Source organism: Elephantulus edwardii, unplaced genomic scaffold, assembly GCF_000299155.1.
Source record: "Elephantulus edwardii isolate Elephantulus edwardi_28Jun2011 unplaced genomic scaffold, EleEdw1.0 scaffold00246, whole genome shotgun sequence".
Lineage (NCBI taxonomy): Eukaryota > Metazoa > Chordata > Mammalia > Macroscelidea > Macroscelididae > Elephantulus > Elephantulus edwardii.
Genome location: NW_006399996.1, coordinates 2693975 through 2720658, shown reverse-complemented (window position 1 = coordinate 2720658; position 26684 = coordinate 2693975). Strand labels below are relative to the sequence as shown.

Sequence of the window (26684 nt, the reverse complement as noted above, 5' to 3'; positions counted from 1 at the left end):
AATAATAAATTTTAAAAAATTATTTTAGGTGACAAAAAAAATTAAACATCTTCAGTGTTGTACAGGGATAAAGAAGTCAACAGAGAATTGTTGTCTGGACTAAGTAAGAAAAGAAAAAACAGGCAGCTCTAGACGACCCCAGATGAGACGGATTGACACAGTATAACTGGAGTAGTGAGGGTCAGTGTGTCAGAGACAGTGAGATTGGCTCAGGACAGAGCAAAGTTCAGCTGTTGTCACAGTCAACTCAGTGGCACAAAACAACGATGACAGTGGCACAGTCTACAGACAACTGTGTTGCTTGTCAAAATTCCATGTCTCCACCTCAACAAGATCAACAGCCCAATCACAAAATGGGCACAGGATATGAACAGTCACTTCACCAAGAAGACGTTCAGTGAACAAACACACGAAGAAATGTTCAAAATCCCTAGCTATAAGAGGGATGCAAATCAAAACAACTATGAGATATCATCTCACTCCAGTAACAATAGCAAAGTTCAACAGAGGAGCAAACAACAAATGCTGGCGAGACTGTGGAGAAACTGGAACCCTATTCACTGTTGATAGGAGTGCAACATGGTGCAACCACAATGGAAGACAGTATGGCGTGTTCTCAAAAGTTAGAAATACCATTTGACCCAGCAATTCCACTACTGGGAATATACCCTAAAGAAACCAGAACTCTCACCCAAAGAGATATATGCACACTCATGTTTATTGCTGCATTGTTCACAATAGCAAAGAGGTAGAAGCAACCCAAGTGCCCATCAACAAACAAATGGATAGAAAACCTGTGGCATATCCACACAATGGAATACTACACAGCACTGAAAAACAAGGAACAAATAAAATATTATTCAAAATGGGTGACCCTGGAGGACATTATGCTGAGTGAAATATCACAATCACAAAAGGACAAATACTGCATAATGCCAATGTTATAAAACAAGACTGACATGGGGGTTGGGGACAAACTAAGAAAAGAGGGGATAAATAACAAACACTGCATTGAAAGAGGTGAGGGAAAGAACTGTTTAAAAAGAATATATGATTAGGCATTATTTGCATGAAACAGTCCAGAATAAGAGGTGCACAGCAAAGTGGACTGAGAGTCTGGGGAAGGGCAGAAACTGTGCAACAATGAATGAATGGAAGTCCAAGTTTTCTGCAAGTTTCCTTAAAATAGAAATTTTTTTCCTCTGGTGGTTCAAATCTGCCAGCTGCTCTGCAGATGGAAGGTGGGCACTCTCTTCTCATACAATTTACAGCCTCTGAAAGCTGCTGTAGGGTCAGCTATGAGTCAATTTTGACTGCACAGTAATAACTGATGAGAAGTGAAAAACTACATGTGACGGGCTTAGCACAATGGCTGGCAAATAGTAAACAAGATGCAAGTCTACGTAACCCCAGGAGAGCAGAGATTTCATTTAGTTTTCTGACACATGAGGATCTAACACACAGCCTAGCACAAAGTAAACAGACCATGTCCTTAATCTCATGATTAGCACAAGTGGCTTGATTGGGATACTGAAATGTGTATAAGTGAATTTCTTTTTACATTTCTTTTATAGCCTACAGAGCAAATAGTATAGTGTTATATACATTAAAAGACACAATTTTAAAATTACTAAATGGATATAGATCAAATTCTTGGGTATGGTGGGAAGCCTAAAAAAGAAGGGAAAGGTATTGTATTATGGCAATACTGTGGTATGTTTTATGGCTGGAAAAAGACAGAGGAAACATTCTAGAAAATGAGAACAGAATGTTGGTGAGAAACACTGGACCTGGAAAACACAGTCACTGGGTTCTAGAGAGGGCTTCTTGCCATGAAAACCTCATCTCATTTTTTATTTCCTTCTCTGGACAAAACTAAGACCCTTTGCATCTCTGTCATTCTAAAGACATCCCAGGTCCTTCTGGCCAACTCTTAAATGTTTTTTCATCATATCATTTAACTCATTTCCCTCTCTTGGCCCTTCCATGACTTCCACTCTGCTACATACTTCTTATATCCTGACACAAGCTCCAGGTAGTTGGTGGGTGTGACATAGTTGTATCTCCGCAGCTCCAACAGCATCTTTTGGGAATATTGAGCCACTGACCTGTGCATGGTTACAAAGATCTGGGCCACCTTCTTGTGGATCTGGACAAACAAAGCAGAGAGTAAGAGCAAGTAGAGAATGGCTAGCTGGCCATGCGAGGGGCAGAGAGCGTGGTACATGAAGGGAGGTCCTCACGTTTTCATGAGTTCCCAGGTCTACTCCAACCAGGTACTTCTCAGCCACTTCCAGCAGGGCCTCATAGGGCCACTCTGAGAACCAGTTGATGGTCATGCAGTTCACTAAGGCAGGATATTGGCGGATCCAGTTCCTGAGATTTTAAAAGGCGGCAATGTATATCCAGCCTCAGCCTCAGCCTCCAGTCACCTCCCCCCACACTCCAGGGATCTAAATTCCCCTCCTTATGCTCCTCTACTTTCCTGTACAGATTCTATTTCCCTCCGAGTTCCTTCACTGAAATATCATAAATCAGATTCTTGGGTCAGAAAGACCTGGTTCTACACTTTCTAGGGGTGGATCTTACACAGGTGATCCAACCTCTCTGAATGTCAGTTTACTCATTTGTTCGATGGGGATCACAATATACACTAACAGGAAGTGAGGGGAGTCAGTAAGGAGATATACACAAAATGCTAGCCCAGTCAATTTGTATGATTCGTGTGGGGTTTTGTTTTTGGTTTGTTTGTTGTTGTTTTTTGTTTGTTTGTTTTTGTGTGTGTACTTCAAATCTAATCTGACTTGTACAGGAGGAGATTGCCCTCCTTCTCCAGCAGAGCATCTGGTGGATTTGATAATTCATGTTTTTTAAAATATAAAATAGTGATCTACCCTGTCTCCCCATACAGCTTTCTGGCCTCCCCACGTGCCAGAAGAGGGACGATAGCTCCTGGGAAAGCAGGGAGAACTTCCTCAATGGAAGCAGGGCCTCTGGAGAGGTGGGAGATGCCAGAAGTGCCCAACATCACTCATGGGCCTAACTGGGGAAGAAGTATGTCCCAAATAGAGGGTGGTGGAAAACCGCCTGAAGCCTAAAGAGGGGCTCACAGGAGTGCAGGCTCACCTGAAAGGGTCCCCCACAGGACTGAGGCAGAGCACGATGTGCAGGTGGCTTCTCACGCGCTCGATGAGGTAGGCAAAGAGGCTATCGGATGACTCAGGTACCCGCTCGGCCCGGGCCTGCTCTATTATGTGTGTCTGGATCTGTACAGAAGCCAAATAGCATCACAGGATGGAATCCCAGGGTGGAACCCGAGGGCTCATGGGGCTAGGCAGGGTTAACAAGAGGGGAGGTTTTAAAGGATGTCTTCTCTGTCAGGTTTCCCTCCCTTGGGGGACTATGACTGAAAAAGCAGCAGCTCTTCACCCCAATGAGGCAACCATGGCTTCCACCTCCCCCTTGTCCTAGTGGGGGTGCTAGAGTTGGGGTAGTGGGTAGCATGCATGGTGCACATGCCCAGCTGCTAACTGGAAGGTTAGGCCTTAGAGTCCACCCAGTGACACCTAAGGGAAAAAGATGTGGCAACTTACTTCTGAACAATCTTCCCCTGAAAACCCTGTGGAGCACAGATCTATTTCCATACACATGGGGTCCCAAGTTCATTGGTTTTTAGACCACCGTACCTGTGGTCTGACATTCTCTAGGAGCTAGTCTGAGAAGACTTAGCTGGTAGCAGGTATGGAAGGAATCATACCTCTTCAAACTCATCGCTCTTGTAGAGGTTGGGGACCTCTCCTGAGCTGAGGATGTTGTTAATGTCCTCTAGGAATGACTCATCAGCAATTTGGGTGTCCACAAAGAGGAAGGACGTGGCCTTGAGATCTACCCCAGCCTGGCGATACAAACGCTTGATATCTGGGCCAGGAGAAAAGTGGAGGAAGAGGGACAGGACACACTCTCTTAGGATGCCCCATCCTGTTTCTTATTTCTTTTCTGAGATTTCAGAATCTCAGGAATTAGGGATTTCTGAGGTTTTGGGACCCTAGTGGATGAAGAGTTGTGCTGACAACCCAAGGCAGGCTGTCAAATCCACTAGATGCTCCTTGGGAGAAAGAAGGTCAGTCTCTCCCTTGTAATCAGGAAGGTCAGCTCCTTCTGACTGGTTAGAAATGAGTGAGGGTGTCTTTTCCTCCGGCCATGACACACGTCAGCACAGGCCCGGCACATCTCACTATCTAGCTTCCATCTTTTCTCTTGCTATTGCACAAAGTTAGATACCTGGTAGTCCATTCCTAGCTCCCAAATCCCGCACCTCTCCCCTTGAAAACCTCAGCCGTACCTTCTCTGAACTCCTGCTTCCGATAGTGTTTGGTGACCTCCACCTGGAAGGTGATGTACTCGCAGATAGATGAAGCCAGTCGGGCCAGGCTCTGACGCCCACTGCCCCCGATGCCCAGCAACAGCATGTTGCCCCGAGGCTGTCCAATTACCCGAACTATTCGAGTGACTGTGGAGAGGGGAGGGCAGGAGTTGGTCGGGCAGCCGCAGAGAATCACCAAGCGCAGGGTTAGAGGTAGGGAGGGCTGGGATTGAAGCAGGGACTGAGAAGGCGTGGGCCCTGATAGCATTTCAACAGGAAAGTTCCACCATTAAACACAGCTGTAAAGGAAAGGCCCAACTTTTGCTTTCACACTAAAGTCAGAGAAAGTGGCATTCAGCGATGGGGTGATTTTTGTGGTGAGGTATGTGGGTGCTGTGGGTGGTGCAAATGCTTAAAATGTTTGGCTGTAACTGTTAGCTTAGCTGGCCATAGGATGAGTCCATGCAGAGACACCTCAGAAGAAAGACAGAAAAGTGGTGCCGAAGGGAAAGCCAACTTCAAGATTGATTGCAAGAGGCTTAGGTAGGGGTCCCGTGGCTGGGAGGTGGTGCAGGGGAGGGAGGAGGACGTGCTCACTGTGTTCAACAGCCTCTCGGAAGAGCACCAACTTCATGGGCACGGCGGCAGGGGACAGGTTGTACTCATTCAGGGCATTCTCCATGGCTGTCTTCAGCACTGTCAAATCAGTCAGGTCTTCATACACCTTGGGCTCCTTCAGGAAATCCCCTGGGTCATGGAAGGGGGGGTCAGAGGCTCAAATACCCAATGCTCTCTACACTTCCCCTCAGGATCCTAAGAATCTAGATCCCAGCCCCAACCCCCCATCTAAGCCCGGTCTCCAGAGTCTCAAGGACAAAGCAGCCCCACTTGGTAGCTCACCAAAGATGGGAGAACGTTTGTTAGGACAGAGATTATGAAACGTGAGGTCAAAGAAGGAGCCAAGCTTGTCACTTATGATTCCTAGGAACGCTTCCATGTCTGTTGCATCAACCAGGCGATCAGAGAAGACTCTGTTGGGAGGTAATTGGAAAAATGATCTTGGAATAAGGAGTATGGTCCTGTGGGAACAATTTAAATGCTCATCAACAGGTGAATGGATACACAAAATGCAGTACTATAAATACAGCGGACCGTTACACATTCATAAAGAAAAACAAAGTCCTGATACATGCTACATCAAGGATGGGTCTTAAAAACATAATGTTGAGTGAAATAAGTCAATCTCAAGAGGACAAATGCTAAATAAGCTCATGCTAATATTTTGGAAGTAGGAGTGGCATCCACTTCCTAAACAACATGCCTCTGGAAACTCTATGAACTTTGATAAATGTTGATTGATAGAAAGGCTTTTTTAGACCTTCTATTCATAGGGTCGCTATGAGTTGTGCTCGACTTGAAGGCAATCAACAATCAACAACAACATAGGCTAATATATAGAAACCAAAACTTACTAGTGATTACTAGGAGCTGGGGGGAGAGAGGGGAGGAGTTACTGACTGGAGAGCATTGAGTTTATACTGACGGTGGTGGAATACTCTGAAAAATGATAATGAAAATTATTGTACAACATGAAGAATATAATTAACATCACTGAATTATATATGCAAAAACTACTGACTTAGAAAATGTTTTGTGTATCTGTGGTACAATTTGAACAGAGAGTGCTGGGTGTGCTGGGCCATGGAGGGAAGTGGGGTTTGAGAGCCTGCATCTGGTGAGATCTAGGCAGCTCACCGAAAGCATTCATGGATCCACAGGCGGGTAAGGCTGTTCTTGGTGTCATGGAAATCCTTGTTGGCTCTCAGCATGCCCTGGAACACCTGAGAGAGAGAAGTGACCACGGGGATGGACAGAGGAAAGAGATTTCTTCCACAAGTTTTCAAACTAAAGCTAGAGGAACTGGAAGTCTAGGCTGATTAAAAAAATTATTGTTTTGCATATAATCATTCATACACATCATGTTTAGTACATGTACTTTGTGTTTTATAAAATTACTCATATGAATTAAATTTTATAAGTTATCACCCCATCTTTTGAAGTCCCCTTTGAACATTTCACTCCCCACTAACATTTGCTATTCCAGAGATTCTGCCCTCTTTGCCTTTTTCTGCCCCCTTTTCTTTTCCTCTTGAACATTTACACACATCCTGCTCAGTTACACTCCTAGTTTCACAATAGTGGCCTTATGCAATAGTTGTCCTTATGTGACTGAGCTAGCTCCCTCAGCATAATGCTCTCTGATCTCTCCCAGGTTAAAAAGAAATCCCATTAGACCCACTAGGAATTTACCCCGGGGAAATCAGAACTGAGACATGAATGGACATCTGCACATCTATGTTCATAGCAGCGTTATTCACAATAGCAAGAAAATTGAAACAGCCAAAATGCCCATCAACAAACAAATGGATGGGGTGATTTGTGTGGTGTAATAAGCCATTCCCTGGGTGGTACAAATGGTTAAGTGGCTTGGCTGTCAATAGAATCCACCAGGGGCTTGCCAGAAGAAAGGCCTATGGTCTAGGCCTGAAAAATCAGCCACTGAAAAACGCGTTGGAGCTCGGCTCTCTGATGTTCATGAGGTTGCCATGAATGCAAGCTGGCTGGGTAACAATTGTGGATTCCCTGGCATAGTGTTAGCCAGGCCACCGTTGAGATCAGAGTCCAGACAGGACTGAGCACCCTCTGCAAACAGAGAATTCTGCCCAGCCCCCCGGAGGAGATACTGGATGCCCTCTGCAAACAGAGAATTCTGCCCGGCCTCCCACCCGAGGGGATGCCCTGTCTGAACTTTGGTCTTCGTTTAAAGATTAAGCTTACCCATTGTTATGTTGGCAACACTTAAGTATAAGGAAAACATAGTCTCCAGAGATTCAACTTTTTTAGGATGATTGGCTTAAACTAAATTAAAACCATAGGGAGACTAAGAAAGGGGCCTTTTCACCGTGCTAAGCTTTGAGAGGACCTCTGCCTCAGCCTTCCCTCTTTTTCAGAATTCATTTCCTTGTGTCCCTGCTTTCTTTCTGCGTCCGGTTTGCAACAAACAATAGTGGGTTAAACTTGCTATCAAAGTTTCAAGGCCTATTCAGAGAAAACAATGCTTCCAAGGAGACTGTGCCAGGGCCAAAAGGGCGAGAGTTTTACCTTGGAGATATCTCGAAGGTTGAAGAGGTAATGGATCTTGGCAGGGGTGGGCAGGAAGCGCTGGACCACTGTATTGTACAAGTCTAAAGTAGCTTCTGTCACCACATTCCCAATGGGCTTCACTTCTTCCTCAAAGTCCTGAAGTTTCTGGTTGATCATGGTGCCAAATATTCGGATGATCTGGGACTCCTAGGAGTAGAAGCTCAGGTTCACTTCACAGGGCCCATGGCTTTTAGCCAGGGTCCAGTCTAAGATGAGACCAGCAAAGCATTCACCCTAGGCCCAAAATCTAAGGGAGCCCCAAAACTCAGTAACTAAGGTAAGTATATTTTACTGTAATCTTATAAAAATAATCCCTAAACCATCCATGAGTATACAGACAATCTCAAAGAGTTCACAATAAAACATTTAGTCCTAATAGAGAAATTGAGCAAAGTTGCAGGTATAAATGCAAAAGGCAAAAATTAGTTGATACTGAGGAATCTGAAAAGGAAATGAGGGGAATATCTCATAGATTACAGATAGAATTTTACAACCAATTATTGAGACTGCTCATGCATAACCAATCACCTCGTGGGATTTTGTTACTTGGTTTAGAGATTTAGGGATATGGTTTCATGGTTGTTGTTGTTGTTGTTATGTGCTGTCGAGTCACCTGCAACTCATAGCAACCCTGTGTACAACAGCCCTAATCTCTGACCTATCCTGTGCCAATCTCACCATCTCCAACACACATACTCCATTACCCCAGTCACTGAGTCAATCTATTTCATTGAGGGTACATCCCAATAAATGGGTTGAACATTTCTGTAGTGGCATTCACTTCCTAAACTGTAACATGCCTCTGGAAACTCTATGAACTTTGAGAAACTATGATAGTTATAGAAAAGATTCAAGTCTTATGTGTATAGGGTTGCTATGAGTTGCTTCACTCGACAGCAATCAACAACAAACAACTACTTTCTTGTTCACTGCAGAGTGCTTGGGGTCCCAAAACCTTGAAAGCAGCCATCCAAGGCACAACAACTTGTTTTTATTCACCTGGAACAAAAGATGGAGAGTCAGATACTGAATGTGTAGGCAACTGCCTTTGTCACTTATGCCGTGATAAAAAAAAACCCCAAAAGTCAAATTGACAACATCAACTTGAAATGTTAGATAGAAAATTAAGGAGGCAGTGAGGTCCTGTTAATGAAGAAGGAATAACTCAGAAAAGGTGGGAAGAATATAATCAATATGACGAAACTGAATGTATAGAAACTGCTGAATTGTGTATGCTCTCAACAAGAGCAAAATAATATATAAAGGAAAAAAATATCCATGAACAAAGTAACATTTTCAATGAAACTAAGCTCAAACCCAAACCAAAGCCCCTGCTGCTGATGGCTCTGACTCAGCCCAATGCGCCACTGGTTTTCTGAGGCTTTAAAGTGCAGGGAAGTAGACCGACCATCTTTCTCCCCAGGAGTGGCTGGTGGATTCCAACGACTGCCTTCTTCATCCTCACTCTCCTTCATTGGCGTTGAGTCAGAACTGACTCACAGCTGAGCCTCCATTGGGTTTCCATGTCTCTAAATCACAGGGATTTCTCTGGTGAACTAGCGGTACGAAGCTGTGCTGCTGTCCCACAGAAATATGGATTGAATCCACTAGCTGCTCCACGGGAGAATGGGCAGTCTCCTCCCCTGTGATTCACTGCCTCTGAAAGCCACTGGAGGGTCAGCTATGGGTCTGTTCAAACAGAAAAACAACAAATCACAGGAAAGGAGGCTTTCTGTCTTTCTCCTGTGCAGCCCCTGGTGGATTCAAACCACTGCGACGGGTGGCCTTTAGGTCAGCAGTGCAGTGCCCTACAGACTACAAAACGGAGAAACCGGGTCCACTACTCTGCTTCCAGGCTCCTTCAATTAAGATGAAAATAGTATTATTTGGGGCCTTTCCTTTGGCTTCAGGCTCCTAATTAGTGCAGGCTGGAATTGTATTCACCTTTACTTAAAGTGTCGTGTTTTGTGCTTCAGTTTTTTTCACACTCATTTTTGCCATTTAAAAATATCGCCTTAAATGTTTTATCTTGATTACTGAGTTTGTGGTGTTCCCTTACGTCCTGCTCCTGAAGCTGCTCTGCAAGGCTCTTTCCCGACTTGCCGGTTTAGGCCTAGGTAAAGCGATCTGCACGTGCATCTGGCTGTCCCAGCTCAAGCAACATGAAATCTCCTCCAGACCCTCTCTTTCTATAACCACAACTCCCTGCTGCAACTCTTCTCTGGAGTCTTTCTGTACCACCTTTGATCTGGCCCCTCACTGTGACAGGGATGGTCTGCCCTCTGTAGGCATCTTCCCCAGGAAGACCCTCTTCTCCCTCCTGTAAGGTCTCCCAGACCCTGTTCCACTCTCACTGTGGGGAAGGTCATGTTGATGATGTTGAAGCGACTCTGCAGCCTTGGTGAGATGACTGTCCGTCCACCCCCAGGAGGGCCCATGGCAGCCATCAGGAACATGTCCTAGAGCACAAAGAGAGAGAGAGAGATGGGAAGAGGAATGAGAGGAGGTACTAGAACAGACAAGGTGTTTGCAAGAGTTGGAGCAAGATAGTCCAGGGCGGAACAAGGAGAAGCTCAGGGCAGAAACAGAGTGGGGGAGTGTGGAGAGAGGGGGTGGGAGGGAAGCAAAGCAGAACCAGTATATGATCACTGTAAGTACTATGTACAACACACTGTTGCAGCAGCCAATGTTACCAAGCACAGATGATCCCTAACAGGCTTTGGCAGTGAAAGGCAAAAAAGCTTGATGCCATCTGACTGAACAGGGCTGAGGCCAAGCCTGAGCAGGGGCCGAACCCGAGGGCACCAACGAAGGAGGCCTGACCTGGGGGACTGAGAGGGCCCTGCGCAGCCAAGAGAGCCGAGATGGCTGGTCTACACTGAAGCAGGGCCCACTGGCTACACATTTCCTGATCCTGTTCCCAAGATGTAACCTACTGATTCTGCTACCTCTTTAGTAAACCTCATAACTGTGGAAAAATAGAAAGAAAATGGGGAAAAAATGAGGTATTAGACTATGTCAGGACTAATTTACAACAGAGTCTTCAGACAGTCGAAATGGATTTGTCCTTATTTTCTCATTGTAATCTATGTTACCCTAATCAGAAAATGCAGATAAAAGTAAAAAGCAACACTGTGGGGTTGCCCTCTAGACTTTCTCTGTCTTTTCCTCTCTTTTTTTAAATTTCAGTGTGCATATGTGTGCCTCTGCATTCTTTCTTAGAAACATAGGCACATATTGTTTTCATGCTGAGAGTCTGAGAAAGGTATACCACAAAATTCATGATGAAAAGGCAGCTGTCTCTTGGTCAAGGAAAGAAATAAACAAGAGGCTGGAATCTCGAGGATTCTTCAAGATCAAGGCAAGCTCCCTGGATCCCAACTGGGGACAAATCAACACCACGGAGGTGGTCTGATAATGGGGGGGCGGGGAGGTACTGCAATAGGGATTCAGAGGACCTGGCCACCTAGAAGTTGTAGGGTGAGAATCAGGATAGGATGCAAATATGGTGTAAGAGATCTGGAAAAGGGCTAGAGTTGGAGAATAGGATCCTTTGAGTTTAGGGCAGACCCAGGGCTGATAACTTAGGAGCCAAAGTCTGGATCCTTGAGAAAAAGCAGGACACCTAGCAATGTGAGAAAAACTGGGATTGCAGGTTTGTATCCTGGGCCCCCCCAGAGCGAGGGCTGAGTCTGTCATGAGAAAGAGCAGAGGTCTGAAGGGTGTATTGCTGGGATGCTTACCCGAATGTACTTGATGGTCTGCTTTGAACGATCGTACCAGAAACCATAGTCAATCCAGAGGCGAATCAGCTCCAGGGGTGGCTGGGACCCAAACAAGTCCTTAGCTGGCATATTCAGGTCATCCATGAAGGTGATCATGCTTTTGCCCCCAAACGGCACGTAGACGCTCTTGGTTCGCTTCTCCACCCTGCTCTCGATGATGCTCTGCACGTTGTTGGATGTGGTCTGGAGAAAAGGCATGGAAGGATGTTCTGGGTTCCCCCAGGAGGAATCCGGGGCTCGAGGGGAGCATAAAGCAGGAACTCAGATCCCAGGAGAAGCAGAAGGCAACAAGAGAGCTGGTGGTTTGTGCTTGGGCCTTGGGCGCACCTGAGCAGACATGTTGACAGTGAGCACCGACCACTGGCTGGAGGGCAAGGACTGCAGGACACTCTGGGCGATGGATGTCTTCCCAGTCCCCACAGGGCCCATGAGCAGGATGGGATTCTGGCTGGATACCAAAGTGCTTACAAGGTAGTTGTAGCGAACCGTGTCAACGGTGGGCACCATGATTTTATAGAAGGGCGCGCTAGAGGCGGAACAGAAGTGGGTTTCAAGAATCAGTGGCTCACTCGCCGTAACTCCCACTTCACCCTGTCTTTCAAAGTTTATCTTCTTTTTTATTCCTGGCACCACAGCTCTCTAACTCTGCTGCCTATTGGGTGTGAAGATCAGGCTTTCTCTTTAAGGACCCCAAATCCTGCTTCCTGTACTTCATCTCTTCTTGTTTACACCACACTTTGGCTTCCTGGCCCCTTTTGCCACAGCTCCCCTCACCACAGCCCCAAGCCCCACCCACTCCCCAGGGCCTGCTCTCACTTAGAAGGGTAGCGCCAACTCTTAGGGAGCTTTTCCCCAAACGATGTCCAAGTTCGCATTTTGGGGTCCACAAAATACTCATACACGGTGTCCTAAGGAGAGGCATGACTATCAGGTCACCAAAGCCTTCCTTTGGCCATCCCCAGACCATGTCTGAAAGGAAGGCGAGCTGGGTGGGCAGGCTGAAACTCAAAGCAAAACTGAAGATTGGGGATATGTTTAAGTTCTGAACAAAGAGGACAACTGGGTCTCTGACACCCCTGACCTTATTGGGGAAGGAGCCCTCGATCTCTCGGAGGTAACTGTCAATCTTCTTGCGGCCCTCCTCATCCACAGAGGCACACACCGACCAGATCATGCTGAACACAAACATCATCTCAATCATGAAGGCAGCGCTTTCACCATCAGCTAGGTTCACCTGCGAGGGAAGATGAGCCATGAAAAAAGTCTGAAAAGAGTTTTTTGTGATCACCACAAAAGCATAGGGCTCCCCCCCACCTTTTTCTGGTTCTATTAGGAAAACCCATCATTATCACTCACTCACTCACTCACTCACTCACCATCGTTAGGCCAGAACTGAATCAATAGCTTCCCCTCCACTAGGTTTCCAAAGCTGTAACTGCCTCGAGGAGGTTGCCCACCTTTCTCCTGAGGCTCTGACCCACCAAGAGAGGCACCACCTTTGAGTTATCAGAACCATTTCCTTACAAACTAGGCCACCAGAGTTCCCCTGCATCATTACAGAGAAATCTAGAAACTAAGGTAAATCTCAACTCTAAATCGAGGAGGTTTAGATACACTTGAAACTCCTTGTAGTTGAGCATATATTCTGACTTTCTTCTCAGTGAAATGAAAAAGGACATGGCAGAGATCCAGGCACATCATTTCCACCTCAGAGACATGCTCATGTGTCATCAGGGAGCCAAGTCCAAACACATTCTATAATTATAGTAAAACTGGAGATGACCTAAATGTCCATCAGCCGAAGATGAAAAAGAAAATGTAGTGGCGTTCTACCATGGAATAGTGGATGTTATTGTTAGATGATGCAATGAACAACAGGTCCTGTCCTGTGCTTGCCTCACACCCTCTGCCATGTTAGAGCTCGTTACCACAGCCACTGTGTCAGTCCACCCCATCGAGGGTCATCCTCTTGCTTGGTAATTCTCTAGCTTTTCCAGCAAGATGTTTTTCTTCAAGGTCTGGCGTCTCTCAACAACATGCCCAAAGTATGTGAATCAGTTTCACATCTTTGCCTCTAAGGAGACACCCTGGTTACACTTCCTTCAGGACAGAATTGTTTCTTCTTTTGTTAGTCCATGGTGTGTTCAACTCTTTTGAAGTTTTAAAAATTTATTTATATTGGTTTGCATACAAAATTCATATACACTTGTTTCTCACTTTCATCATTCACATTTGTTTCATATACTCATTCCCATACACTGTGTTTTATAAAATAAACCACCATTGATCTATGCCTACCATTACCCCGTCTTTTCAGGTCCCCACTAGGTCTTTCCCATTCCCTTCACCCCCTCCCTCTGCCCACCAAATTCTACAACCCTCAGCCCTCCTTCTCTCTTCCCTTCCTCCCTTGGACCTTCATACACATTTTACTAGTTATCTTTCTATATTCAATACTCTTTGCCAACACCCAGTTCAAAGACTCAATTTATCTTTGTTCTTCTTTGACTGTCAGACTTTCAGATGCAGAGGGAGTAACTGAAGCACCATGACCTGGATAAAGTGCACCTTGGTCTTTAAATTGGAATTCTTTCTCTTTAAAGAGGCCCTTGACAGCAGACTTTCCCAATGTGACATGTCATCTGATATTGTGATGTTGCTACCATGGGTGTTGACTGTGGATCCAAGCAAAATGAAGTCGTTGACAACTTTAATCTTTTCTCCATTTATCATGATGTTGCCTATTGGCCCAGTGGTGAGACTTTTTATTTTACTGATATTGAAATGTAACCTATATTGAAGGCTGTAGTCTTTGATGCCACATTCTTCTTCATAAAGTCCAGCTTCTTGAATGATTTGTTCAGCATACAGATTGAACAGGTATGGATTAAAGATATAACACTGAGGCTTTGCTTATTTTAAACCATACAGTGTTTCCTTGTTCTCTTCGGAAAACTGCTTCTTGGTCTATGCACAGGTTTGTTTGGGCTTATTTATTTATTTATGCACAGGTTTTGAAAGCAGCACAATTAAGTGTGCTGGGATTTCCCTTCATATCAATGTTATTAATAATTTGTTATGATCCATATAGTTAAACACTTTTTTGTGAACAATTGTTGTGCAGTTGTTTTTATAATTTGTTCTACTATGATTAGTATCTGATTAGTTACTAAAAGGTAGAGATAAAAGTGTCCCAAACATTTAATTTGCTGTTCCACCCCATCATTTCTGATATTAGCTGTTTCTTCTCTGCTCAAATCCCCCACTCTGTCTGTATCTTTTGAGTTCTGTGGTTCACTAGAAGATCTCACAAAAACTCAAAACCCATCAGGGAAATGGCTCACGTGACTATGGGTGACACAAGCCAATGCTGCAGAAACTAGTGAGCGACAGGCCAGGATCCTGCAGACTGTCAGCTTCCATGCAGCTGGATGCTATGTCCCAGGGGTGTGAGTGTCCCAAAAGAGGGCTAGCATTGAGCTGCCACGAGTTTATACAGGCCTCTATTAGGGTAGAGCTTGTATCTCCCTCTAATCCTATCTCCTTAATATAATAAATGCTTCACACAACGAAGGCTATGGATGGAAGAGGCACATTAATTCATTGTACAACAACAGTTATCATCAATTAAACCACTTGAACAGCTTGGTCTGGTCTCTGGCCTCCAGGCAAGATGGTAAATGCAGACTGTTTACAAGAGTGCATTGATTGTAAATCTACAAACCCTTGATGGTGTCCCACATACTTTTTATGCCTTCTTCATTTTCCTTCCTTCTTCTTACTGATTGTTCCTCTCATAGGTTAGTTTTGTAGACTGTGTCTCCACTATTAGCTCACTAATTCTGTCTTCCATTTCTTCAATTCTAATCTTTTGTCCTTCCAAGGTGCTATCTATAGCTGACATTTTAGTCTTCCATTTGGTCTTACACTGGTTTTGTGTTTGGGGTTCTTTTTTTGAGGGTTCCCCTTCTTGTTGTGTGCCTTTGAATCAGATCTGATAGGCACAGGAGGAGATTGCCCCTCCTTCAGCAGAGCATGTGGTGGATTCAAACCTAGCACCTCTGGGATTGCAGTGCAGCTTCTTGCTACTAGAGCTCCCTTGGTTTTGGTTTTTAAAAAAATTCTTCTATGCTTTCCTCGATCCATACAAGATATTTAACTGTTATTCTTTTAAATTCTGTATCAAGAAGTTCCAATTACTTTTCTTCCTCTGAAAGGTTTTTTGTTTCTGTCATTAGGTCACTTTTTGGTGTCATCTTATCCTGCTTTTTTTAGTGGTTTAAAGTGATTTGTTGCCTCCAAGACATTGTGGCATTACTGTCTTTTATTATTTTGTTTTGATGAATCTGATTGAGCTATGTAAGTGTGTTCTGCAGCTTGCTAGATTGATCCTTCTTAATGTTCCAGTGAGGGCAACAGAGGATGCAGGCATGTATGCTGTTCTTTGTTCACTGTTCTGTAGAGCAGGTGAGGGCAGGCTGAGCTGATACTGTGATTAGTCTCTCCCTGATCGGGTGGAACAGGAGTGAAGCTGCAGGAAGTGTGTGTATGGCTGGGATTTATGGATATTGGTGCTGTTTACTGGTGGGGTAAAGAAAAGGGGAAACAAGCAAACAAACAAATCATCCCTAAAAACCAAGATTAGCTGTTATTGTTGTTGTCATGTGCCATCAAGTCGCCTGCAACCCACAGTGACCCTATGTACAGCAGCTAAAAAAAAATAAAATAAAAAAAAAACAACAACAAACTGAGGGGAATGAAAAAGGGAAGGGAATCAGAATAAAAGGGGGAAAGGAGAAGCAAAGAAAAGAGATGGAGAAAAATGGAATAAATTAAAAAAAAAAGCAAGCAAATAAAACCATGAAAAGTAATGGGAAAGGGAAAATGAGAGAGAGGGATGGGGTGTGGTGGGGTGGGGTGCTGGGCTCTGCAGCCTTCACTGTGAATAGCATCTCAATGCTAAGAAAAAAAAATTCCTCACCACTAGACCAACAGTTAACATTATGATAGACTGAGAAAAGATTGAAACTGTCAACGACTTCATCTTACTTGGGTCCACAATCAACACAAGTGATACCAGCAATCAGGAGACATGCTGCACAGAGAAAGTCTGCAGTCGGGGACTTCTCCAAATTGTTGAAAAGCAAGGATGTCAGCTTGAGGATTAAGGTATCTGATTCAGGCCATAGTCTTTTTTCATCACTTGCTATGCATCCAAGAGCTGGACAGTGAATAAGGATAACAGAAGAATTGATGCTTTTGAACAGTGGTGTTGGAGAAGAGTGATGAATATCTCATGGGTGGCCAAAAGAACAGATATGTCTTGAAGAGGGTGCAGCCAGAATGATCCTTAGAAGCAAAGATGATAAAACTTTGTCTCGTATACTCTGGGCATGTTTCTAGAAGAATTATTCCTTGGAGAGGGACATCTTGCTTGAAAAGGTAGAGAGAAGGTCAGCACAGGAAAGCAAGACTCTCAACCAGGTGGACTGACGCAGTGGATTGACATTGCAACCCCAATGCACCAATGGGGTTGAGTGTTTCAGAGATTGTGAAGATGGCCCAGGATAGGACCAGCTTCAGATGTATTATTATTCATAGTGTCATACATGACTTGATAGCACCTGATAACAACACCAACAGAATGCTATTTAATTCAGAATACTGGATTTGCTCTTAAAATAAGCCTTGATCCACAAAATGCAGGTAGAAGATAATATTAAGACCCTATTTGGTACTCTATTCAATGAAGAATTCTTAGTTTGTCCTTTATGCTCACCCCAACACAGCTCCTGGTCCTGTATTCTCCTTGGATCCCCTGTTCCTATGAACATCAACATCGAGCCCTGCCTACCCAGGCCTGACAGGTCCATATCTGTGCATTTACAAAGGCCTTTCCCTTCACCAAGAATGTGCAACCCTCTTCTGTCCATTAGTACTCTTCCCCCTTGAAAAGACTGTTCTAAATGCTTCTCAGTAGGGAGACTTCCCTGCCTAGTCTGCCCTCCTTTTTACCTTTGTGCCAAGAACAGTGATGTTCTTTCCCAACACATTATATTGCAAGTGGTATGTATGGGGCTGCTAACCAAAAGGGGGAAAAAAGGTGAGGTAAATCTGCCCCCAGTAAGACTCATTGCATTGGAAATCTGATGGAGGCTCTCTAGGACATACTGATACAGGTAGTCACAGCTACTAATGACAGCTCCTTCATCTGGAGATGCACTTAAAGACCAACAAACAAACAAAAACCCACCAAAAATGCAAACATATAAACCATTTTTTAGATAGTGATTTAATCTCAACAGAAAATATGGATTCTGCAAACAAGTGCTGGCGAGATTGTGGAGAAACTGGAACCCTTATTCACTACTGGCGGGAGTGTAAAATGGTACAACCACTATGGAAGGCAGTATGGCGCTTTCTCAAAAAGTTGCAAATAGAAATACCATTTGACCCAGCAATTCTACTACTGGGAATATACCACGAAGAAACCCTAACTGCCACCCAAGCAGATATATGCACACCCATCCATCACATCTTTGTTCACAATAGCAAAGAACGGGAAACAACCTAAGTGTCCATCAACAAACAAATGGATAGAGAAGTTCTGGTATAGTCACACAATGGAAGCATTGAAAAACAAGAAACTCATGCAATATTAAACAAAATGGGTGATCCTGGAGGACTTTATGCTGAGTAAATTATCTCAGTCACAAAAGTACAAATACTGTATAGTGCCACTATTGTAAAACGGGACTGAAATCAGGGTTGGGGGAGATTGAGAAAAACTGGATAAATTATGTATAATGCATTGAAATAGATGAGGGAGAGAATTGTTTAAAAGGGATATATGATTGGGTATTATTATCATGACAGAGGTCCAGAATGAAGGCTCCATAGTGGAGTGGACCTGGGGGGAGGGATTGTATAACATTGAAAGAATTTTTCTTTTATTTTTCAAAGAAAAGAGCGAACTGGGGGCGGGGGGAGGGATAGACAGGGAGAAAAGTGCAACAATGAATGAAAGGAAATCCAAAGTCTCTGTAAATTTTCATTAATAATAATAATAAAAAAAGAAAATATGGATTCTGGATCCTCAGCCCATAATTCTAAACTGAACAAAAGCTGGACTTAATATAGAAACTGACTTGAAATTTTCTAAAATTCTTCTTTAGCTTTAACTGGGAATTCCTTCAAGTAGAAACTGGATCTGAGGCCTCAAATACTCAAAGGCTTAATATTTACAAGCTGTGGCCGACTCTGAGAAGAATGGGAATCCCAGAACATTTGATTGTGCTAATGCGAAACCTATACTTGGACCACAAGGCAGTCGTCAGAACAGAGCAAGGAGACACTACATGGTTCAAAATCAAGAAGGGGGTTCCTCAAGGATGTATTCTGTCTCCATACCTTTTCAATCTGTATGCAGAACAGATCATCCGAGACTCTGGGCTGTATGAAGAGGAATGTGGCATCAGGATTGGTGGAAGAGTCATCAACAACCTGCATTATGCAGATGACACAACCCTGCTTGCTGAAACTGAGGAGGACCTGAAGCGCTTGCTGCAGAAGGTCAAGGACTGCAGCCTCCTATATGGATTGAAGCTCAACATCAAGAAAACAAAGATTCTCACCACTGGGCCAATTAGCAGCATCAGTATGGATGGTGAAGAAATTGAGATAGTTAATAGTTTTAGTTTGCTTGGCTCCATAATCAGCACTCTTGGTAACAGCAGCCAGGAAATCAAGAGATGAATTGCATTGGGAAAGTTGGCTGTGAGGAACCTCTCAAGAGTACTGAAGATCAACGACGTCAGGCTGGAGACTAAGGTGCACCTGATCCGGGCTATAGTCTTCGCAATTATATCCTATGCATCAGAGAGTTGGACCACTAGGGATGATAGAGAATTGATGCCTTTGAGCTGTGGTGCTGGAGAAGAGTATTGAATATACCATGGCCTGCTAGGAGAACAAACAGGTTTGTCCTAGAAAAGGTGAAGCCGGAATGCTCCTTGGAGTCAAAAGATTCTGAAGCTTCGTCTGACATACTTTGGGCATGTTGCAAGGAGGGACTGGTGCTTGGAGAGGGACATCATGTTTGGGAGAGTGGAGGGGCGACGCAGGAGAGGAAGACCTTCGGTGAGATGGATTGATTCTGTGACTGGAGCGGTGGGAATAAGTGCGTTTGAGATGGCTAGATTGGCACAGGATAGAAAAGTGTTTAGAGCTCTTGTACATAGGGTCGCTATGAGTTGCAAACTACTCGATGGCACATAACAACAAAATTTACTTTTTAAAAGAACTGTTGTTGTTGTTGTTGTGTGTACTCTCAAGTAGTAACTGACCATAGCTGACCCTCCAGCAGGTTTTCAGAGGCATTAAATCTCACAGGAGGAGACTGCCCATCCTTCTGCTACAGAGCAGCTGGTGGATTCGAACTGCATGCCTTTGTGATGACAGTGCAATTCCTTAGCACTAAGCTACCAGAGCGCTCTATTCTTCTAAAAAACAGAGAAGTGAGAAGAACAAGTGAATCCTCAGCTCCTAAAACGTGGGTAGGAAACTATAGTGATGTTCGCACTGTGTTATGATACTCAGAATATTTCATCTCTCCCTCCAGACACACATGCATCTGCACAGGGAGACCCCACCTCACTGCCTCCACACCCATTGTGTCTCCCCCTCCCCAGGTGCACCCAGCCTCTGGTCTGTGTTCCTGCACTTACCCCATTCTCTGGGGTGGCCAGAGCTGAGTACAGTTTGCAGAGGGAGATAATGCCACTGTATTCAGGAAGTGACACCAGCTCATTGCAGTTGTCTTTCTTAAAGGCCAGTATCTTGTTGATGAACTTGTCAAACATGCGCTGAAGGGGCTCCACCTCAGCCTAGTTAGTATTAAATAAGAAAGGACTTTAATTGCTTGCATGCCCTGCACACCATGTTGGTTAAGCCCCCTCTCCTCTATGCCTTTGCTACCTTTGGCCTCTTCTCCAGCCACGACTTGACGTAGGGCTTCCAGCCCAGGTCAGAGTAGTCCATGTAGACCATCCCACAGCGTGAAACGGTGGCTGGTGAGGCCACTGACAAGTTCTCCACTTCAAACAGGAGGGACACCTGAGGACACACTTAGAGCCTTGCCTTTCTCTCCACACACTCACTGTCCAACTTTCTCATAAAACACCACACTACCTATGCCCTTGGTGTCTCTACCAAGCACAAAGCGTGGCGTGATAAACGAAGATTTACAGATGCGTTAGAAAACCTTCAAAGTGAAGGTCACTCTGAAAAGATCATTCTCCTCCACCCATTGTTTGAGTTGGAGGACACGAGTAGGCTTCCCAGGCATGTGACAAGGTCTTCTCTCACATGCCAGTGGACAAGCACCAAGAAGAGTTGCCTACCCAGCACTTCCCAGTACATGAGGCACTTTCCAATAATCGTCACAGACAAAGAAACAGGCTTTCCTGAGTTCAGGCATCCTCCCCTCTTCAGCCTTCTCCAACAGCACTCACTCTTCTCTCAGAGGTCTGGGGTCCCCCCTTGGTCCTCAGCTTGCCCCCTCCATTTGCTACCTCGTGGAGGCTCCCAGATGGCTGACTGCACCCCATACCTGCTCAGGCATTGCAATGCGCTCTCCATTGATGAGGGTCAACACCTTATTATCATCCATGACTGAGTTCATGCTCTCGATCCACAGTGTGTCCACAGGGCCATCAAAAATAATCCACTTCTCGTCAGGCTTCTCATCTATTAGCAGGCAGGGTGCTATATACCTGGGATCCTCCTCAGCCAGCCCTCCCTCCACACCAGGGCCCCTTGAGCTGTTTCCTCAGACCTCAGAACCTCTCAAGTTTTCCTCACCACCCTTCAAAGATCACAGGATCTGCCCTGCATACACCACAGTTCTTAGGGTACCTGCACATGCTGTCCGCATGACACTGGACAAGATGCCATCTGTCCATTCATTCGTGTTGAGGTCATATTCCCCATACAGTTCCCCCAGTGACAACGCCTTGGGGTTTAGAGGATACTCCTAAAAATGGAACAGGAGGACATTTTTTTAGCTGTCAGCAAGTAAAGCCTCGTGAGTTCTCCTGCTGTCTCCAGCCTTCCTCCTAAGTGCCCAGCCTTTCTGGCTCCCATCCCACCAGCCTTCTCAGGACTCAGGCATGCGCTTTCTGGATTGCACCCCCTCCTGTACACCTGTGTGTTCTTGCCCCCAACCTCCTGCTGCTTAAATCTCTGCTACTGACTTCAGTGTCCAAACTGCATACTTTAACAAGGTTGAAGTTGGGTTCCCCAGCGCGGCTCAGGGAAGACAAAGACAACTGCAGGATTCGCCAGGAGGTGGTCTTGCCGCTGCCGGTGCAGCCCACAATCATGGTGGAGTGGCGGGAGTTCTTGGTCTCATACAGCTGGATGACCTTGGTGAGCGTGAACGGTGTGGCCTGCAGGCCCAAAACTTGAACCTCCTGCTCAATGGTCTCTCGTAGCTGCAGGAGAGGGGAAGGAAAGAAATGAAGGAAAAGGTTGTTGTTGTTGTAGTTGTTGTTATGCGCCATCAAGTCACCTGTGACTTATAGCGACCCTCAACAGCTCTGAACCTTGCTCTATGCTGAGACAACCTTATTGTTTCTGATACACCTACTCCCAATACCCCTGTCACTGAGTCAATCCATTTCCTCAAGGGTCTTCCTCTCTTGCACTGTCCCTCTACCCTTCCAAGCATAATGTCCCTCTCCAAGGAAGGACTGGTCTCACCTTGAAATGCATCCAAAGTATGTCAGATGCACTTTCAGAATCCTAGCCTCCAAGAAGCAGCCTGGCTTCACCCGCTCCAGGATGACCCTGTTTGTTCTTCTAGCAGACCATTCAACCTCTCCAATGACTATGAGAATCATGTTCAAATTGTTGTTTGGAGTTTTGTGTTGTTTTTTTAAAACTGTATCAGGACCCTTAAGCCCTGTTAATCATCCATTCACTAGAAGCTGGCCAATTGCAGAGTCAAGACACTGTGCTTTGGGGCCAGCCCACTCAAGTCCCCAGCTTTCAGCTCTGTGACCCTGAGAAAGTGACTTCTCTGAGTTTTGAGTGTCTACATCTGTTAAATCACTTTCCTTGTAAGGTTGTTGTCTTAAATAAGACAGTCAATATAAAGTACAGCATCTGACATGCAGCTCTGCAAATTCTTCTCTATTATTAATCAACAAATATTTATTAAACTGGTACAGTACATGCCAGGCATGGTGTGAGTTGCTGAGGATACAACTAAAAACACCACTGTGTTCATCCAGCTGTGGTCTTAGTCTGATAGGAGATTCAGTCAGTTTTTCATTTAGTTCTATCAATTTTATTTCATGCATTTTGCAGGTACATTTTTAAGCCCATACAAGTCATCATCTAAGATGCAATTGGGGCAGCTTGAACCCATCTAGCAAGTCTGCAGAAAAAGGCCTGGTGATCGGCTCCCATGGAGAGTACACCCCAGAAACCCCAGGGCAGCAGTTCTTCTCTGTCACATGGGGGCTTATTTAGCCAGAATCAAACAAATGACAGCTAACAACAAAGGTGCAAGATACGACAAGCCTCCGCTACATTGTTCACAGAGTCACTGTGAGTGAGTGTTGACTCGATGGCACCTAACAACAATAATGCAGAACCATGATCCATAAGGATCTGTCTCATATTTACAAACACATAGTCAGCATAACCAAGCAATTTCAGGTTGTTGTTGTTGTTGTTGATACATGCCGTTGAGTCAACTATGACTCACAGCAACTCTATGCACAATAGCTCTGAAGCCTGCCCTGTCCTGAGCCAGTCTCACTGTCCCTGACACACTGACCCTCATTAACCCAGTTTCTGTGTCAATCCATCTCATCCAGGGTCTTCCTCTCCTACACAGTCCCTTGACCCTCCCAAGCATAATATCCTTCTCCATGGACTGGTTCCTCCTGGTAACATGATCAGTGTGTGAGACAAGTCTCAAAATCCTTGCCTCCAAGGAGCAGCCTGGTTTTACCCTCTCCAGAACAGACTTGTTAGTTCTCTTGGCAGTCCATGGACACAAAAATCTGTTTGTGTCTCACATTTCAACAAATGTGAAACAGAAATATAGGACTTTTAGGATAGCAGAGCACTACAGTCTATGCTATCAGAGCTGTTTATGAGGGTTGGTAAATTTCAGATGATTGAAATGGAGGAATTATACATCTAGTCATAATAGACATAAGCCAGAATTCAGCAATAAATAATAATTAGAAAAAGCTTAGAAGTAATATAATTTTGAATAACTAAGAAGTCTAAGAAGAAGAAAATATTTTAACTGAATGAGATAGAAAATTTAACACGTTTAAACTGCTGACATGATAATGAAAACATACACATTCTGGAAAACTAATTCTGTAACAGAAGAAGTAGTAACACTGAGGCCTCTTATTGACATTTGTGAGACAAAGATTTTTTCCCAGGGTGGCCCAGTGGGTAGCATTAGCCACTGGATGTGGGCAACATGAACGAGGTGCAGCCCACTCATCCAGCTGTGCTTTCCAGGCTACTGGTCAGTGGGAGCTCTGGTTAGGTAGCCTTTAAGCAGTTATTAAGCCAAAGGCACCTCTCTGATAGTTCAAATTTACCAGGAGCTCCATGGGAGAAAAAGGACAGTAGTCTCCCTAGTAATTCACAGCCTGGGAACCCAGGAGAGAGTCAGTTATGTGTCTGAATGGTAGTGAGGTGTTAAGTTTTGTTTTGTGGAGTGCACAGTGGAGGAGAAGCAAGACAGTCCAGAATGGAGTAGGATGGTGCGAGATTCCATCATGCTACTCCCTTCATCATTCCTATTCAACGTGTATGCTGAGCAAATCCTTCAAGAAGCTGGACTCTTATAAAGAAGAATGTGGTATCAGGATCAGAGGAAAGCCCATTAACATCCTGCGTTATGCAGATGACACAACCTTACTTGTTAAAAGTGAGGAGGACTTGAAATACTACAGCTGATCAAAGACTACAGCTTTCAATATATTGAAATTGTAAAAAATTTCATCTTGCTGGGATCCACAATCAACACCTTGGCACCAGCAGTCAAAAAATTAAAAGACATGTTGCAATGGGAAAGTCTCCTGTCAGGGACTTCTCGAAAGTACTGAAGAGCAATGATATCAGTGTAAATACCAAGCAAGAAGTGTCTGTTTCAGGTCTTGGTATTATTTTTTAAAATTTATTATTAATGTTAATGAAAATTTAGAGACTATGGATTTACATTCATTCATTGTTGCACTTTTCTCCCCTCCCCCCAGTAAACTACTCTCTTGGAAAAGTAAAAGAAAAATTATTTCATTGTTTTACAATCCCTCCCCCCAGGTCCACTCCACTATGCAGCCTTCGCTCTGGACTCCCATTGTGACAAGAATACCTAATCACATATCCCTTTTAAACAGTTTTCTCCCTCATCTGTTTCAGTGCATACATTACACAGTATACATTCTTGAACCCATCTTTCTCAGTCTCTCCCCAACCCCGATGTCAGTCCTGTTTTACAACAGTGGCACCATGCAGTATTTGTCTTTTTGTGACTGAGATACTTCACTCAGCATAATGTCCTCCAGGTTCACCCATTTTGAATACTATTGCATGAGTTCCTTGTTTTTCAATACAGCGTAGTATTCCATTGTATACCACAGCTTCTCTACCCATTCGTTTGTTGATAGACACTTAGGCTGTTTCCAACTTCTTGCTATTGTGAACAAAGCCGCGATAAACATGAGTGCATATATATCTGCTTGGGTGTCAGTTATGGTCTCTTTGGGGTATATTCCCAGTAGTGAAATTGCTGGGTCAAATGGTATCTCTATTTGCAACTTTTTGAGATGGTGCCATACCACCTTCCACAGTGGTTGCACCAAGGTCTTTGATTAAGTATGACAGAAGAATCAATGACTTTGAATTGTGGTGTTGGAGAAGAGTACTGAATATTCCGTGGACTGACAAAAGAACAAATAGATATATGTCTTATAGAAAAATACAGACAATGCATCCTTGGAGGCAAGAATGGTGAAACTTCATTTCCTATATTTTGGGGTTTTAAAAAATATTTTTTCATTTCATATACTATGGACATTATACTTGGAAAAGTCATTATGTTTCTCTTTCATCGAAAGAGAAGACCCTAAAAAAAAAAAAGAAAGAGAAGACCCTCAATGAGATTGACTGACACAGTCAGTCTCCCTGCAGCACTGTGTCAAGTGTACCAGAAATGATGAGGATAGCACAGGATAGGCGAGAGTTCAGATCTGTCATTCATAGGGTCATTATGAGTCATACTCAACAGCACATAACAATAACAATTCAGAAAGTCACACAGATTGACTTCTTTTTGGACTGTAGTTGATCATGGATAACTGAAACCATGGAAAATAAAACTGTGACAAGGGAAGTACTATTGTTTTTTTTTGGTTTTTTTTTGTTTTTTTTTTTTTAAAGGGAAGTACTATTGTAATCAATATCTGCTGGTTCCTTGTATGCACAAATTTTGTTTTCTCTATGATTTAATAATGATTGTGTTTTTATCTGCTTAGTATGTATTTAAATATTCTTACTCCTACTTCAGCTTGAAATTTTTTGCTAGTTGACTAAATTTCTCAAGATTTTTTGTTCCCATTAGTTATCTTTGTCTTTTTCTTTAAATTCTCCTCTGTCCTAAGCAGGTGCTGTAAGTCAGAACTGACTCCATGACAATGGGTTTTGGTTTGAAGTCAATAATGGAAAAAAGTTCTAAAAAAATTTTTTTTAAAAAAAGAAGTTCTCCTGAAACCTTGAGATTTGTTCTAATCAAGACTAGTTTCTCCCGCCAGGGGAACGCACGCCGCCGCCTGCCGGGGGGAATGCACGCCGCCGCCCGCCAGACCGGGGAACGCCGCGAGAGGGACCCGGAAGAGACCCGGGGAGAGCAGCAGCCAGCCACCTGCCGTGGAACTCCAGAGGAGCGAAGACTGCCGGACACTGTGGGACCCCCCTGCAGCCCACACCTGTGTGACCCTTAGCACACAGGGTGCTGCTGCATAAACCCCCAGCAGCACACAAGCCCTGTCCCCACCTCTTGGTGATAGTGTCCAACCCCTGCGCTCCTTGTCCCCTATTCCCTTGCTTTCCTCCCGTTCCCCTATCCCCCTTGCAGCCCCACAACCCCCACCGCAGCCCTGTGACCTCGGGGCACCACCTTGGATCCAGACATCACCTGGAGCTATCAGGCGAGCCGTTGAGGAACTAACCTGGCAGGAGAAAGGCCGGTAGGATCTTATCTGTGTTTATTGGGGCATTGCTGATTACCCGGGAGA

The 26684-nt window shown here is 44.4% G+C and overlaps 1 protein-coding gene across 1 annotated transcript in view; it reads right to left on the bottom strand.

Annotated features, from left to right (window-relative positions):
• Positions 1 to 26684, bottom strand: part of DNAH2 (dynein, axonemal, heavy chain 2) — a 252966-nt gene that overhangs the window by 66021 nt on the left and 160261 nt on the right. Inside the window, exons 40-58 of the mRNA XM_006899178.1 lie at positions 21627 to 21845; positions 21268 to 21385; positions 20963 to 21099; positions 20329 to 20466; positions 20079 to 20237; positions 12434 to 12586; positions 12169 to 12260; positions 11680 to 11878; positions 11311 to 11535; positions 9922 to 10026; positions 7526 to 7714; positions 6119 to 6204; positions 5264 to 5394; positions 4961 to 5110; positions 4343 to 4510; positions 3758 to 3918; positions 3127 to 3266; positions 2244 to 2376; positions 2010 to 2149 (exon numbers count right to left, since the gene is read on the bottom strand). Coding sequence (XP_006899240.1) covers positions 2010 to 2149; positions 2244 to 2376; positions 3127 to 3266; positions 3758 to 3918; positions 4343 to 4510; positions 4961 to 5110; positions 5264 to 5394; positions 6119 to 6204; positions 7526 to 7714; positions 9922 to 10026; positions 11311 to 11535; positions 11680 to 11878; positions 12169 to 12260; positions 12434 to 12586; positions 20079 to 20237; positions 20329 to 20466; positions 20963 to 21099; positions 21268 to 21385; positions 21627 to 21845 — 2843 coding nt within the window. The remainder of the gene's footprint in view (positions 1 to 2009; positions 2150 to 2243; positions 2377 to 3126; positions 3267 to 3757; positions 3919 to 4342; positions 4511 to 4960; positions 5111 to 5263; positions 5395 to 6118; positions 6205 to 7525; positions 7715 to 9921; positions 10027 to 11310; positions 11536 to 11679; positions 11879 to 12168; positions 12261 to 12433; positions 12587 to 20078; positions 20238 to 20328; positions 20467 to 20962; positions 21100 to 21267; positions 21386 to 21626; positions 21846 to 26684) is intronic.